Source organism: Numenius arquata, chromosome 5 (assembly GCF_964106895.1).
Source record: "Numenius arquata chromosome 5, bNumArq3.hap1.1, whole genome shotgun sequence".
NCBI classification, from domain to species: Eukaryota; Metazoa; Chordata; class Aves; order Charadriiformes; family Scolopacidae; genus Numenius; species Numenius arquata.
The window spans coordinates 53309281-53325616 of NC_133580.1; the positions used below are offsets into that span (position 1 = coordinate 53309281).

The following is a 16336-nucleotide window of genomic DNA, read 5'->3' on the forward strand; positions in this document are numbered from 1 at the left end:
AAAGTTAAAGACTTTAATTATTCTGCATAAAGACAAAAATGTAACATTCCCTTATTTACAATCATCATAAATCACATGAAAGCATGCACACTGGAACAACAAGGTTCTAAATACTACTTCTTAAAAAAGTGCTGTACAGGTGTGTTCCTTGTACACACACTCCATGCTCTGTGGTGTGTGACTGAGCCACCCTTGGACTGGGACACTAATGCCTGAGCATGACCAGAAATAACATTTTGGAAGGGACTGGGAGTAGTTTCTGGAGAAACAGCTTACTTCCACATGAGCAGCACAATGGGCTTTTGGCCCTTGGGTACACCGCCAGCCCCACACCCAGGCTGCTGTGTGTCATCCCCAGCACTGCCACAATTCTGCAGTGGCCTTGCAAAAACCAAACCAAACTCCTGCAAAGAGTCAGTTCCCAGCTCTAACAGACATTTGTATCCCACTACCTGCTCCATAAAATACCACAAGGACTTTAAAAATTCTTGTAACTGGCACATGAATCTGGTCTAAACTCCACTGTAGCCACAGCCCTCACACTTTGACTTTCTGAGCACAGCGCTAGAAGGGTAAAACAAAAGAGTCTATCTCAACATTATCACAACCCTTAGCCTGGATACCCCATGCCCAAGACCAGCTCCAAACCTGGAAATACTGCTGCTCACCTCCAATTCCTGTAGGAACAGCAGGCACTGAACTCATCCTCTTATACCCTTAGCAATAGATAGGCTCTTCATGTCAGGCTGTAACACACACAAAAGCAAAATCCAGGTATTTAGGCTGTGTTGCTTTTCAGTCACTCATCCCCTTAAACAGAGTGATACGATTTTGATAAACCATCCATCTTTCCTTTCTCTTCTCTCACTAGGCTTAGGTAAATGCTAGCTTATTATATCTTATATCAGAGAACAGTAAATATGCCAGATGGATGACCCAAAAGCTAAGAACAGTTTGTCTTCAAGAACTGGAGAAACGTTGAAATTATCTACATTCTTTTGAAGCAGTTCTTCAGGCTGGATGTACAATTCTGGTCCACTAGAGGAAACAGGGTTTAACTCCTTGATTTAAGGGGTGGCATTCTTCAGTTTGACTTGGATCAATTCACCAGCATAACACTAGCGCACCCTAAGTAGCATGATCTCCAAATGGCAACAGCAGGATCCATCAACTGAAGCAGCCTTTACAATATGATGCAAGTGTCATCTGTCAACGCAGGTAAAGCAGAAACATTCTCACAAAAGCTTTAAGGAACATCCATCATCGTTGTAGTGCAGGCTTAAGGAAATCTGAAGTTTTACACTTGAGGCAGAGCTTGCTGAAAGCAATCTATCCTTAAAGATCTGCAGAAACCTAAACAGAAAGGTAGGTAACAGCATTTTATAAATACGATATATCTAGTCATTAATAGCAAAACATCTCCTCTTTTAAGCTGTAGCATTACAACAGAAGTAAATGGAACTGAGCTCTGCGTATGGTGAGCACAGTAGAATAGAAAAAGCCATATCGTCCATGCTAAAGAAAGCGTTACAGACAGTACGAACGCTTTGAGAACATAAGTTATTGGAAAAACGGCGAGTACTACATACCATATATTCCTGAAGTATTTGTCAAAGAGGAAATTAAGCAGTTGAGCCTATCTTTCCAAACCCCTCACATCATTTTCACCTAAATCATTAATTCATAGAATACATTTTCTCAATAGAATACTATTTCTCAATACATTTGAGAATACATCTCAATTCTAATTAACACATTCCTGCCATATCGTAAGTGTCCTACTGACTACTTTTTTTTTTTTTTCCTTTAAAAAGCAACCAGATTCAAATTTGTGGACATTGAACTGGCCTCCAAAACGGCCACATTTATTTTTCCTGTTTAAGACCAAAATTTTCCTTTAGCAAAAAGGCAGGTGGTGTGGAATTCTACCATGTAACCCACTATCTGGTTTTCAAGCAGCATTCACCTTCCACTGATGAAACTCCTGCCATTTGAGAGTTAGAGCTCATCACACTTAGAAGAACATGTTCAAGGCAGTGTCTCTCTCAAATATCGATCTCTGCATCCCAGGAAACCAATGTGTTGCTTCACAGAGAAGTTATTTAACTCACTTTCTACATTTTACGTGTCCCAAAGATTTTCCATTAGAGTGACTGCAAACCCACTGAGTATATGCACTCCTTATTAAAGCCTTATTTACTACAAAGACAACTGCAAAGCAGCTAAATATCAACTGACTATGTAGAAGACCAGAAAGGCTCTCTTAACCATGATGTACAGAGACACACTTCTCTTACCTGCACGTTTCACCTGATGTTGACTGCATATACGCTGACTGTAAATCTCTTCCTCTTTCAGTGCAGATCTTATGTGACTGCACCAGTTTTCCAAGACTTGATCTGCTGATCTTGGACTATATCCCTATTCTTCAAATCATTTCCTGTCCCAGGAGAAAGTCCTTCTTCTTCGATACTTCTATATACAAAGAGAGACTAGATATTTTCAAATATTGAATTAGTACTTTAGAAGAGTGAATCCATAGTCTTAGTCATGCTCAAAGAATTTAAATTAAAAAAAAAAAAATCAAAGTCACTAGAAAAATGCTATTAGCACATTTTTTTTTTAAAAAGCTCTATCTGCCTTTTCTTATTGCTAGAATTCAAAACCTAAGGAGTGTAAAACTAGTTGTGAGCCAGATTCTGAATACAATATTCTTAATGAGTTTTATTATGCAAAATATTCCAAGATGACTATTAAACAGACATTTAGATCCTAGTCCATAATATTTCAGAGTCTGCATTAAACATAGATCAAAGATAAATCAAATTATACAACAGACTATTGGCTAAAAAGTGCTGCCTGACTCAATATACTATGCGATCCTATTAATGCACCACAGAACTCTACAATTCTACTCTGCAGAAATCTATTGCTCCAAATGCAAACTTGTGGCAATCACAAAAATATTAAGTTGCAGAAATGCTGCTACTGAAATAATTACAAAAAATTGGCACTTTTCATTTGGGTAATAAGATAAAAATACCTTGTTTTCAGGCTGAACAGGTAAATACTTCAATTTACTAAATCTGAAGTATTAGAACTTTTAATTAAGGTGCTTCATTAAACACAAGAGGATGGGATAAAATACTAATAGAATAAAGGAACAAAAGGAGAAATTGATCTGCTTAAACTGAACAGCTGGATTCTGTAGAATGATACTGCATATGGTCTACTGAAACAGAATAGGTCAAATAAGTAGTCAGCATGCACTCACCTCAGTATTTAAATTTTCTTCCTCGTTATTCTGTCTTCAGCACTTGCACTTCCCCATCCCCTTTCAGGGTATTCTGACTGATGTCCTTCCAATAAACTGCTACAAAGTTTAAGCCTACAAATAATAATGAAAAAAAAAAACAAACACTCAAAGATTTCATAGATTTATTATGGAACTTTTTTATACTTAAATACAGTTACAACCTGCTGTTTACTCCAATACAGAGTACAACATGAGAACATAAGGACAGAATTTTACCGCACAAGATAAATATTGGCAAACCCATCCCCAAGAATAATAGTAAAAAAATCCACGTTTATAATAAAACCTTGTATTGAAATACAGAAATAAGGCAATTATGCTTCTAACTTAATACACAAAAAAAAGCCCCCAATTGATGGGCTGCATTTTATACCTCTCCAGCCTGCAGTCTGTATCTCTCCAAGTTTTGCTGTCAGGCAGAAAGAAGTTGGTGTTTTTCTGCTTCTGATTGTTCCATCCTGAAGAACAACTGGCTGGAATTGGGTCACTGCATAGACACAAATATTGTTTTCAGTGACAAAACAACTCAATCTCCCAGGAGACAGGGAGGAAGCTTTCAGCTCCTAGGCTGAGGAAGTGAGAAGCTACTAACAACCACGGGGACCTATTCTGTAAAATGCCAATGCTTTCCGTAAGACAAAGAGGGTGTTGAGGGTCTCAGCACCTTCCAACTTAATGGCAGAAGCAGCAGAAAGCAATAGATAGAAAGTCAGATTGGAAAAAGCCAAGTAAACTCTAAGAACAAAAATAACCAAACATACCAGACGTTGGAATAAGTGTAAGGAGAAAAAAAAGGTAGTATTAAACAGTGAAAGAAAAAGATGATAAATAGCCAAGGACACCTTCACAGCACAAGCAATAAACAGAGAGAACATTATCATATTTACCTTGTTATTTCTATACCATGTTGTACTGTCATTACTTCATCATTTTCACCAAAGGCTTCCCACTCTGAGCACTTTGAAAACGCCTCCTGATGTCCTGATTCAGTGAGACTAGAAAGAAAGTGAAAAGGTCTAAAACCGTGGACCTCTGTATCACAGTTCCTCTTAATTCTTCTGAAGATAAGGGGGCTAAATAGAGAGAAAAAACCACACTTGTATAAACATTTTTACTAAGATTAGCATGAAAAGTCTACTAAACCCTCAAAAACTTAAATCATTGTTCCAGTTCTGTTCCAGCTCTGACAAAGTTTGTATAGAGTTAAAGCATGCTCTCCTCTACAAAGTCTATTATTTCCCATTTACTGGAAGACTTCTTAAGCAGCAGCTATGAAAGGGGAAAAAAAGAAATATTATTAAAACCAATTGCTATAACAGTAGTACAATTCCTAAACCACTCAGAATAAAGTGTTAGCCTGAAAAAAATCTACCCTTCTGTTATCCATTCTTTAACATTAACCTCACTCTGTCCCAAGGCTGGGTCACCAACTCCTTGTTGTTCCAACAAGCATTTTCTTTCATGCCATCTTTCATAATCGAAAGTTTAATCGAAATACACAAAGCTTCTTTCACATCCCTTCATGAACACGTATTCTCTGCAATACCTGTAGCGAACGTAATTAAGCAGGCAGTGAGTTTCAGTATTCACTGACAGACTTTGGAGTGCACATTGGACTCCATTCCTTTACCTTAACATTCATCAACTCGCACACACTCTGCAGGCCAAAAAGCAGAATGCAGGGCATGTAAACGGTATAGGAAACAACCATGGCAGGAGCCTTACAATTTCAGAATTACAACCTCTAAAGCAGAAACCAGGTTCCATGAGAAACCAAGAACACCACATTAGTGTTGCCCAATTCTACTAACAAAAAATAACCTATGTTGTGTCTTCTAACACTGAAGTTTCTTCACCTTTGCAATGGACCACTGTAAATATTTGCTATCATACAACACAATTGTTCTGGCATGATTTCCTTCCTCATTAAATTGAGCACATATTTATATAAAATTAAAGCTACTAACAAATGGAAGGATAAATACTAGTCATATTCTGAAAGTCAGTTCGTAATATCAATGAGTCTCCATACAGAGAATCATTTCATACCTTTCCAGTGTGTGGTACATATTCACATAATGGTTTTTGCTCTTTGAAATCACAGAGGAATCAGAATTGTTCCTTCTTCTACGTTTCCAGACCGGAGAAGAATTGGGAGAAGAGGGACTGCAAAAAGACAACACAGACTTTACACACACATTTTTCATTTGTGTTTAAATGTTTATCAGAGTGCTGCAAAATAACAGCACATGCTACACAGGAAGACTTTTTGAGGTACGATTCTTCAGTCACAAGACGAAAAGAGAGAAAATGGCTCAAATTTTGGTAACAATTCCACTGTATTTTGGAAAGTGAACCCAATCACAATCACACAAGAAACTTGGAAGCAGAACGATTTTCAGCTCCACATGCATATCCCCAGATCAAGATATCTCAGTAAAGAGGGAAGTGCATGAGGTGCTTCACTGTTAGTCTCCCTGCTGTACCCTATTTTCAGCACTTGCCAACAGCGGTTAAAGAAACCTCAGTACTCCACTGTACAAACAGAGAAGCTGAAAAAACACTGCATTTTTCTGTCGTTAATCATGAGATTCTGTAGTGCTGGTAATTCTTCCACATTCAGTGCTCTGTACCAGTAACGGATTACATTCAACAGCAAAAGTGCCAAACTCCCAGTCTGAGTGTTAACTGCACTCCCTCATTAAACAATTCCTAAAACACCTAACAGCATCAATATGTAGTTACTGAATTATTTCAGTAAGTTAACCAGAAAAGTTTTATCTCATACCTCTCCGGTGTGTAGTCGGTCAGTCTGCATTCATCTTTGCAGTCATTTCTCTTCTGCTTTTCGTCAAACACAAGGGAGCCAGAATCATCCTGATCTTTGCAGAACCATTCTTGGGAACTGCCTGAGGGTTCTGTACTACTAAAAACAGAAAAGAAAAAAAAAAAAGGATTTAAAATACTACCCATCTAGCTTACCACTTCAAGCAGAAGACTGTTAAGCTGCAGTTAATAATTCATCTCATATGACATCCAAATGGTGCAAAACAACTGCAACTTCTACTGTAGGTCAATTACAATACAGCTAAAACTATTTACCCAGTGCAGTTACAGAGCTAATAGATTTCCACTTCTTCTCACACTTTACTAGTCCAGACCTTGTAAAGTATTAGGTGTCACTTAGTGAAACTAGCTTTGTTACAGAAATTCAAAGTTCTGAGAAGATATAAAAAAAATTCCATCTTGAACACAGTTGCCACTCTCCTGCAGAGAGCACAGAAATCTCTCTCTAATCTTCCTACACTTCTCAAATCCTCTAACATATTGTTATTGCAAGAGAAAGGTGGTTCCAATGACATCAGAAAAAGGAAAGACAGAAAAGTTATCAAGGTCACAGTAATCACAGAATTTCTGCTTATGCCTATCCCTTTCTAGAGAAATAATTTTACCTTGTGCTTATCAGTGTAAGCATACAGGGGAGGGAATAGTACTACAGACAGACCAAATGCCTTCCTCCCCAAAGCACCTTATTGGAAATGAATTTAAGCTAAATAAAGGGAATATCTTGAAGACTGGCAGAATTCAAAAGGAAAACAAGGCATTCAAGGAGAATTTCTGAGCCTGATCGCGTCTCTTGCTCCCAATTAGGAATGCTCCAAAGGAAATAAAGTCCTCCTGTAAAGCAAGAGATGTGCTAACTTAATTCACCCATACACACACTGGCTGCAGATCCCAGGTTTCTTCAGTAGGAGGATCCCAGGCATGCAGTGCTATCTTCCAGAGCCTGATCTGCTGGTCCCAGGATCTACGGCTGTACTTCTTGAATTTGTTAGGAGTTCTAGGATGAACTCCTGGTATTCGCTGATTCCTGTAAATACACAGTAACATTTATTATTTCAGAACATGATTTTTGTTCTTAAAAATAACAGATCAGATTACACAGGCATCAATGGCATAATAAATAAAATTTTCATACTTTTAAACACATAACTGAAGTCCATATATTCTAAAACATTGTCAAAAACAGACCACACAAGCAACAACTAACAATACCATGCTAAGTAAAACCAGAGGTTCATCCAGTCCAGCACTCTGACAGCTCCCAAAAACAGATCCCTACTGCCCGTGGACGAATACAAAACAGAAGACGCATAACTCACACCCCTTCGATAGTATCCCAGCCTCCAGCTACTTCTACCTCAGTTATTTTGAGCCGGTGTAGTTTCTTTGTATTTAGTACTGTACTGTCTGGCTGGGATGGAGTTAACTTCCTTCACAGCAGTCCCTGTAGTACTGTGTTTTGGATGTACAGCTAAAACAGTGCTGATAACACACTAATTTTTGGCTGTTGCTGAACAGTGTTTGCACAGGGTTCAAGGCCTTTTCTTTTACCTTCTCTGCCCCATCCCCTCCTGCAGCCACTAAGTTGAGGGTGAACAAGAAGTTGAGAGGGGAAACCGTTGAGACAGCTGACTCGGAATTACCCAAAGAGATATTCCACACCATATAATGTCATGCTCAGCAATAAAAAACAGGGTAGGGGAAGAAGGGAAGGTGTCTTCCAAAGTGGCCGCTGCTCAGAGACTGTCAGGGTACCAGTTTGCTGGTGGGAGGTAGTGGGTGATTACATTTGTATCACTTGCTTTTCCCCCCCACCTTTCTTTCCTTCACTTTCTAAACTGCCCTTATCTCAATCTATCAGTTTGCCAACTTTTGCTCTTCCTATTCTTTCCCCATCCCATCAAGGAGCGGAAGGGAGCAAGTAGCTGTGTGGCTACTTGGCTGCTGGCAGGGGTCAACCCTTCAGTATCTTCACCAAACTTTTATTCCACCGCTGTCCAAGCGTTATTGCAATAGGGATTGCTGTAATTTGAAACAGCATTTGTCTTTTGGGAGTACAGAAAACAAAGTACCACCACTTTCTGGGTAAAATGGTATGTCTTTCCACTGAATCTACACTGGGCAGACACTGTAACAATGCTGTCTGGTACCGTTCAATGGCTGGAAGTGCTATTTCGGAGATTGTAGCCCAAATCCAGATCCCGCCCACCACAGATTACTGGAGAGCTCATGCAAACGGTATCTTCAGTACAAAATAATCCTATTTATAATCCTATCATCCTGGAGTCTGCTTTAAGCCTGGGGAGGCAGGGGGGAGTGGGAAGAATATTACAATAAAGTTTTAAATCACACAAAGTACCTTGGTCTCAAATGGTTCTCCCCACCAGCTTCAGAGATCAGTGTACTTAGCCATAAGACTTTTTGTAAAATAAACAGACCCCTGCTAAGGGAGTAGTTTATAATACTGTTCCTTAATATGCCACCTAGAACACTTTATTTTTTTTTAGTTTATCCCATGTTTTTTTTCTGAACGTTGTTCTTACCCCTTCCTATTCTCCACCTATGATTTAACCGATTACAGCACAGCTATGCAGGTTCCAGGCATCACCATAAGACTGGCTGCAATCCTACCACTGATGACAAAGTGACATGCAAAATTACAATTCACAAAGCAATTCAAGACTCTTTGAAGAAAAACAGCATTATGGAAGATGTCATCATGTTATTGTGTGATATCCATGATCAATTACTGTATCTGTTGTTGATTTTTAGTGGTCTAGTCTAATCTTTCAAGTTTCACCCAACAACAAACTTGCAGTGTCCACTGCACTTGGCTGACAAGTTTCACAACAGACTCTTACGGGTAGGATACAGAGAAAGCTGGCAACTAAAAGTAGCAAGCCATATTGAGGAAAACACCTCTAAAGAATAACCCTCAAAACAAAAGAAAACAAGAACACAGATGCAAATCCACACATTAGTACAGACTAGATGCTGAATCTTGACAGCTCTTGACAAGCTCTCAGCTTGACAGCAGCAAGCAGAGGGGGCTGGCTAAGAAATCTTGACATAAGTGCCACAATTCACAGACTGAAGCTCAAAGTGGAATGACAAAGCAAGCAAGAAATCCAGATTTTGATTTGTTAGTTACTGATTAATCACTGAAGACTGGTTTCCCTTACCAATACTTAAATATAAGGCTTTATTCAGTCCTCATTCAAAGCTCTCATTCCCTGGTATCAATTAACTTCACACTGGCCTAGCATCACCATCAGCAGAAGTGTCACAGGGAGCTGATAAATACAGAATTTATCTAAAGTATATTTGCTACTAGCAACAGCAGTACACAAAGGGAACATTTAGCTTTAAATTCTCCCTAAGTTTTTTATATGCAGAAAATACCTGGCTTCTCTTTGATAAAAATCGATTGATTTAGGTTTTCTTCACTTATTGTTCATATAATTTTAAGAGAACTAAAGCTGTGTGTTAATCCAGAGACACATCAGGAACAAATAAGACTTTATTTGGAAATGTGCAACATAGTACAACTTACTTTGGAACTTCTTTAATGTATCTGTCATACGCAAGGGTATTCTTTCCAAAATTGATCTGTTTTTGTCTTCTCCTCAGAACCACTTCATCTGTTTCCCTTTCAGCTGGATTAGCAGCAGCACTTGAAACAGAGCTTAAAAATAAAAATTAGAATTAAGTTGAAAAGAACCTTAATAGCTTCACAACAAGTTATATAAACACATACTTTAGAACTGCATGCATTCTTACTCTGACAGAGAGCACAACTCTTACTTCACTGGTTTACAAAGTGAAAGTTGTGCTAATCAAATCAATCACTACAACAAAAAGAGTAGTTTTTGCAAGTTAATGCAATTGCTCAGGTTTGTAACAAGTAAACATACATCCAAAGGTACTGATGCGAGAGCTGCCTTACTAGAAACATATAGCTAGTCATACAACAAGCAAATCAAATGATACATGATTATTGCACATATGTATAACAACATCCTAATATAACTATGAAAGAGCTTAAACTCAATAAAATGAAGATGGATAAAGGAAGCTAGCTTGAATGATCTAGTAGCCATTTCTCTCTATAATCCTCGATGGTTGGTTTTCCTTTTTACTTTCGTTATTCAGTATTTTCTCTTACGGAATGCTTTAATGAATATGCAATTTAAGCTGAAAAAGAAGATAATATGCAAAGACCATACAAGTAGCTTTTGAGACAAGGCTTCTCAGTGCTACTCTCTCCGTAAGGCTTGATATAAAACAACCTGTCTGGGTTTCAAATCTTCATTAATGCATGTAAAGTAGTTGGAGATCATCAGATGGCTATTTCTAAAACCAATGCAACAGTAGTTAGGAATTATTCAATACCTACTTTGTCATTTTTTTATTTGATGTCCTCATTGTTTTGCCTTCTTCAGTTCTGTCTTCCCAGTCGGTGCAACCAGAAAGAGGCCTAGAATATTCTGGTGTTGTAGAGCTGGAAAACAATGAGAACTCAATATGAACGTTTGATGCTTATAACGTATTTAATGAACAGAAACTTCAATAGTGGACAAAAACAGCTCCACAACTGTAACACCCTGGGCACACCCACACTCTATTTCAGTTCAAAGTCAAACAAATTAAAACATTTCAGCTCAAGTCACCTTCAGCAGCGATGTAAGATGATCAGTTTCATTCTGCAGGGAAAGAAAATGCTCATGAAGTAAATTTCATGTCAGAACATAGACCTGACCATCTCTTAAAATACTCCCAGCTCAGCCAATGCAAACGCTTCTCTCTATTACTTGAGGACCTTCTCAATACTGCCATTCCAACAAACAGCACAATAAATTACTCGAGGTCAAAATCATCAGTCTATTCACTGCTCTCTGTCATCAGCTAAGGCCTTTGTAAAGGACAGAGGAGATGCTTAAGAAATAGAAAAATGCCCATCACATCAGCAGAACAAACACTTTGTCAGACACCGTACCCCACCATACCATTTCAACAACGTAAACTCTGCTGTGTAAAGCCAGGAAGCTCTTACTTCAAGAATGTAAACTCTGCTGTATAAAGCCAAAAAGGGAGCCAGGAAGCTCTTAAATAATCAGCTGGATCACTGATGTTCCCTGAGTGAAGAAACACTTACCAGGTTCCTCACTAACTTAAAAAAAAAATATAGTAAGTGAGAACCGTAGAATGCTGTAATATTCTGAGGCACTGAAAACTTACCCTTTCAGTCTGTGCGCTTCTTTCCATGTTAATGCCTCGATATTTAAGGTATCACAGAAGCAGATTACGCTTACCAGTCTTACTTTCCCTAAACAGTGTTACATCCACAGATGAATCTAGTATCCATGCTGCCAATGCTATTTTAACACACGACAAAGATTCCACACTATGAAGGAACGTATCTACTCAGCAAAAGAAACAAAATACTGCTAGCACATCCAGATGGATTCTCAACATACGGTTACTATTTTTTATGATAGCAAAGACATAGAAAACACTCCTGAATACAAGGTCTTTCCTAAGCTCTTCAAAAGATTCATTTATTAAATGAAGCAATATTAAACACACCATCAGAAATTACAATCATCTTCATATAATGTAATACTCAGAAATGTATATATTATATTAAAAAGTTTTCATGTGCCCACATTAAAATATTTCATCTCTTCTAACTTACATCCTACTCAGTTTTCTGCAGATACCCAAGTACTCATCACTTTACATACCCAAAACCAAAGCAAAATACTCCTGGAACTACCTATCTATAAAATTTGATATCATCTCAAATTGTACTCGGTACTGGACTACAAAAACAAAAAAATTACTAAAAACTGTAGTACAGCTGAATATACTGAGTACACTGTCAAGTGAAGAGACAAATACGGTTTGCCCACACACATAAAGATGTGTTAAGCAAAGCAGAAGTAGTAACAGCATATTGCTTCAATGGGAGTTTTATACTAATATTGAAGATTTCAGCAATAAAGGGCTAAACTACTACATCAGCATATAGCATTTATGTCTTTCATATGGAATACTTGCTGATACTATGGCATGTATTTCAATTAGGCAAATTGAATGGTCTACTCTGCATAATGCAGGTATCATTTGCTAACTCTGCTATTGCATTATTAGAAAACATTTAATATAATCACACCCAAGGGTTTGTTGGATTCCTAAAGAAAAGAGTGCAGGAAAGTGAAGATTTAAATAAACTTCACGTTTATTCCGTACCTCTCCAACCATTGGCCTAAATGGCTACATTGATATTCATCAAACACCAAAGAACCTGAATCATTCCATCTTGTACATTCCTGTTCTTGATGCCAGCAGTGTGGATGTTGCACAGAACTAGAAAATAAGAAATTTCATCAGAAATGAAGTTGCTGATAGTCACTGAACATTGACTATACAAAACAAATACAGACAACCTGACTATCATCATTTATAGTTACAAAATGCCTACGTGGCATAAAGATGTGATTTGCGTCAGCTTACTCATTCAGGCAACACTAACTTAAGAAAGGTGTTAGACAATGAAATTGCTGACAAAAGGTCTTTGACTAATGCAATTAAGACATCAGAATTTTAAAATAAATCATTAGTATTTAGACAACGAAAAGTATATGCTTTCTCTATCTGCAAATAAAAAGGGGGGAAAAAACCCAACAACTGAAGACTGTCACCAGTGTTTATGGAACCGCTGATGTGCCAACATTCACAGATTCTCTGTCAGCAATGTGTTGTTTGACATTTATATACCATTCTATCCGGCACTAAACTTCTGGAACAGGCAAATACAGAAACATCACTTCAACACAGGAAAACAGCATGTCTAAGGAGAAGGAGGTCAAATGTTCATGGGGAAACACTTTTACACAGGGAATTCTTTACCAGACACAGTGGAGTCCTCATCAGTAACCATGGGACAAGGTGCTAAAGTGGGGCACCTGCAACATGCTGGAAGGACAGCAAGAAAGCTCTTAAGGATTAAGAGCTATCTCCATTTTCCTCCTCAGTTCTGATGGCTTTGACATCTTGGATGATAGGTTACTAAACAAAACACTGTCACAGCATCTGCTAACACCAGACCTGGCTTCTGGGCTAAGGACCACACCTGCAGATCAGCCACAACCTGCCTCAGAGAATGACCCTATATTGCAGACTCCACACGATAAATATACTGTTGCTCTGTATATGCAAGTAAAGATACTGTTCTGTATGTTTGAGGTCTCTGCACTTTTTAAGTCAACAAGTGAGAGGGAAGGAAGGTTTTTGTTATTTTAAGGCTGGATTAAGAACCTATGTTTTCTTTTGCTTCCTGCTCCACCCTGACTGGCTTTGGGAGTTCCCTGCTCCCTGAGGGTTCAAAGTTACCGACACACACACCACAAATAGCTAACTCTGAATCACGGATCTAGGCAAAAGGACTCTTTCAACACATTCGTTTTTTGCAAAGGCAGCGAATAGATAAAACCTGTCTCTAACCACCCCCAACAACAACGATTCAATTTAAAGACTTGAAAAACACAGATGGGGGGGGGGGGGGGGAAATAATAAAAAGCACAACACCTAGCATGCCTTAGGTACAACACTCTTTGAAAATCTAGGGAAAAACGCTAGCTGAAAATATTGCGGCATTTAGCTAACTCCAGCGCCTTGCGCTCCCCGTCCGCTCCGGCGCCAGCCCCCAGGCAGGGCCCAGCCGGGCCCAGGGCACTTCATCCGATCCCACACACCGCTGCCACCCCTTTCACCCCAGCCCAACTCCCTCCCCGCTGCCGTAAGACAGCGGAGCCGGCTCGCTCGGTAAGGAGACTCCCTCAGCGAGGAGAGGCAGCGCCACACCCTCGCCCGCCCGCCCGCCCCCCCACACACACACACCCCGGAGCCCCGGCAGCTCCACAGGGGGAGCAGTACATACCTACCTCCCCCCGCCGACTCCCCAGCCATCCCGGCCCTCCGCGACATCTCTCACCTGCGCAGCCCGCCTGACTCCCCGCCGCTGTCGCCGCCGTGGCGCGGCCGGCCCCGCTGCCGGCCAAACATGTCTGAGGCGAGCAGCTCCGCCCCCACCGCCGCCGAACATGGCTGCGCCGCCGGCGCGGCGTGAGGCAGCGCGCAGGCGCCGCCCTTCCTCCGGGGAAGGGGCGGTGCCGTGGGCAGCGCGCATGCGCGGCATCCCTGCCCAGCGGGGCGTGCGGCTGCGGCCGCCGCGCATGCGCGGAAGGTGCCGTCGGGCAGGTGTCGCGGTGCCGCCGCCGGGAGAGGGCTGGGGGGAGAGAGCGTTCGTTCAGCGTGGCGGGGAGAGGGGAAAAATGTGTTGCTCCTACTAAAAAGCCGGTGAGGGGCGGCGGGAGGAAGGCGTCGCGTCCTGCTGGCCAGGCCACCCTCACGGCCTCCCACTCGGCCCCGGGAGCCCCGGAGCCCCAGGCCCGCTGGGCCCGCGAATCCGGCCAAACCCCGGCCCCGGCGCGTTACCTCACTCAGCAGCCTCACTCGTTGGGATTTGGCCAGGTTTGTCGTCTGCGAGATGTGGTGACCCAAATCAGCTCGGCAATGGGGGCTGATGGGCGCTACAGCGTGTGCTCCAGAGAAACGTGTCCCACATCAGTGGAATACACCACCACCTTCTGTTGCCTGTGCTTGTTAACATAGCTAAGCAATGCCACAATTTAAAAAAAAAAATCCGTTTTGTGCAGGGCACATCGTTGCTACATGCCAGTGCTTCCCTGGAAAGACACTTCTCCAGTCACCTGATGTCATGATACCCAGTGTCACTCCTTCCCCCCTGATGGCTATGGAAAGTACTTGTTGATTTTTTTTCCCCTGAGATACATAGATTTTACACACCTTTAATTTATGCAACCCTCAGTATTCAGATTATAGCAGGAAAATTCATCAAAGGAGGAATCAGCAGGTCTACCTTCAGGAGAATTTAAGCCCTCTTTGTATTCATGTGTTCTTGGCTAGAACGTCGTATACAGCGAAGTCAGGTCCATTTCCAACCATCTGAGGTTTCAACTGGTAAACATAACGTTAAAATGAAAACCAGAAGTCTTACATAAAACCAGTTGTATTTTTAGTCAGCTCTTCAGAGAGTTTTAAGATTAACTACGTGTATTCGTTAAGCCTTTTCCATAAAGGCTATCCAAATAATACTGTTCGTTTTAAAATAGGTACACTATCGGAGTAAAAGAAAAAAAAAAAACCAAAACCCAACCGCAAATAACAAACCCTGTAGTATATCTTTGGAAGAAAAATGTCTTGTAATGCATGTAAGACCTTGAATATTTATATCTCAACTCTGTAAAGATCTCAAAAGTCAACATTTCCTAAGAAACGGCACTCAAAACTTGAGTCAGTTAATGTCTTAACTGAGGGTTAGCCTGACTGGAAGGGTACGTAGCTGCAGTCTACCAAGTTTCAACACAACAAAAATACTCACACTGAAGAGATCCCATAGGAACCTGGTATTTTGGCTTCCAAGTTATGGCAAGCCTCATGGTAGACAACCGCATTCATATAATGTATTCAAAATATGTCCTGCTTGGACAAAATGCCATTTTTGGGGTTTTTTTTGATTAGCAAACTATGTTAACCTATAAAATCAACAGATAACATATTTTGCCAATATTTTCTGGAATGCTACAGTTACAGAAATAAATAATACAGCCACAGCCCATGTTTCTGGAAACAACTGTTCAGATGCAGCAGAGAGGGAAATTCGGGCTATACCTGTATATATACATATGGGGTATTTACACTGACACTTTGCACCCACATATAGATTGTCTTATTGTAATGATATTACATTTACATAACATACCTCAGATGACTAACGCCTACCCAGAAGTCATTGATGTGGAAAAGCATACACACCACTGAAAAAGCAACACAAAATCACTAATAATTCAAGAAAATTCTTTAAGTAAATAATTTTAGCCCATCACATTACTGGGTTCTTTTTTTTTTTTTCTTAGAAAAGTGCTGTAAAAAGACTGATTCTAAGCCCTATCTTTATGTTTAAGAAACATATCAAGATTGGGTGGGAGGCAATGTATTTCTTCTTACTGCAGAGATCTTCTCTAGAAACAGCCCTATATGTGAAAGTGGTTCTTTGGATGGTGACCTGAAGCTGTTAGGAAGACAAGTGCC

At 40.2% G+C, this 16336-nt stretch overlaps 1 protein-coding gene across 1 annotated transcript; it reads right to left on the reverse strand.

The window, feature by feature from the left end:
- Nucleotides 1-15684, reverse strand: LOC141464605 (uncharacterized). The gene is made up of 13 exons (XM_074147618.1): nucleotides 15627-15684; nucleotides 14157-14754; nucleotides 12413-12529; nucleotides 10557-10661; nucleotides 9714-9845; nucleotides 7038-7187; nucleotides 6105-6242; nucleotides 5366-5482; nucleotides 4204-4389; nucleotides 3690-3803; nucleotides 3275-3388; nucleotides 2298-2492; nucleotides 1-1353 (listed from the first exon to the last, which is right to left on the reverse strand). The coding sequence occupies exons 1-11, from the start codon at nucleotides 15682-15684 to the stop codon at nucleotides 3283-3285; spliced, it is 1821 nt and encodes a 606-aa protein (XP_074003719.1). The 3' UTR covers nucleotides 1-1353; nucleotides 2298-2492; nucleotides 3275-3282.
- Nucleotides 15685-16336: the final 652 nt, after the last annotated feature.

Excerpts from the sequence above, each read along its gene's own strand:
- LOC141464605 (XM_074147618.1), bottom strand. The coding sequence starts at position 15,684 with ATGAGGCTTGCCATAACTTGGAAGCCAAAATACCAGGTTCCTATGGGA. Across the intron at positions 6,243-7,037 it reads ACCTGGGATCTGCAGCCAGT|TAGTACAGAACCCTCAGGCA; the intron begins GTGTGTATGGGT and ends TTCTGTTTTTAG. Across the intron at positions 4,390-5,365 it reads ATGTACCACACACTGGAAAG|CCCCCTTATCTTCAGAAGAA; the intron begins GTATGAAATGAT and ends CTCTCTATTTAG.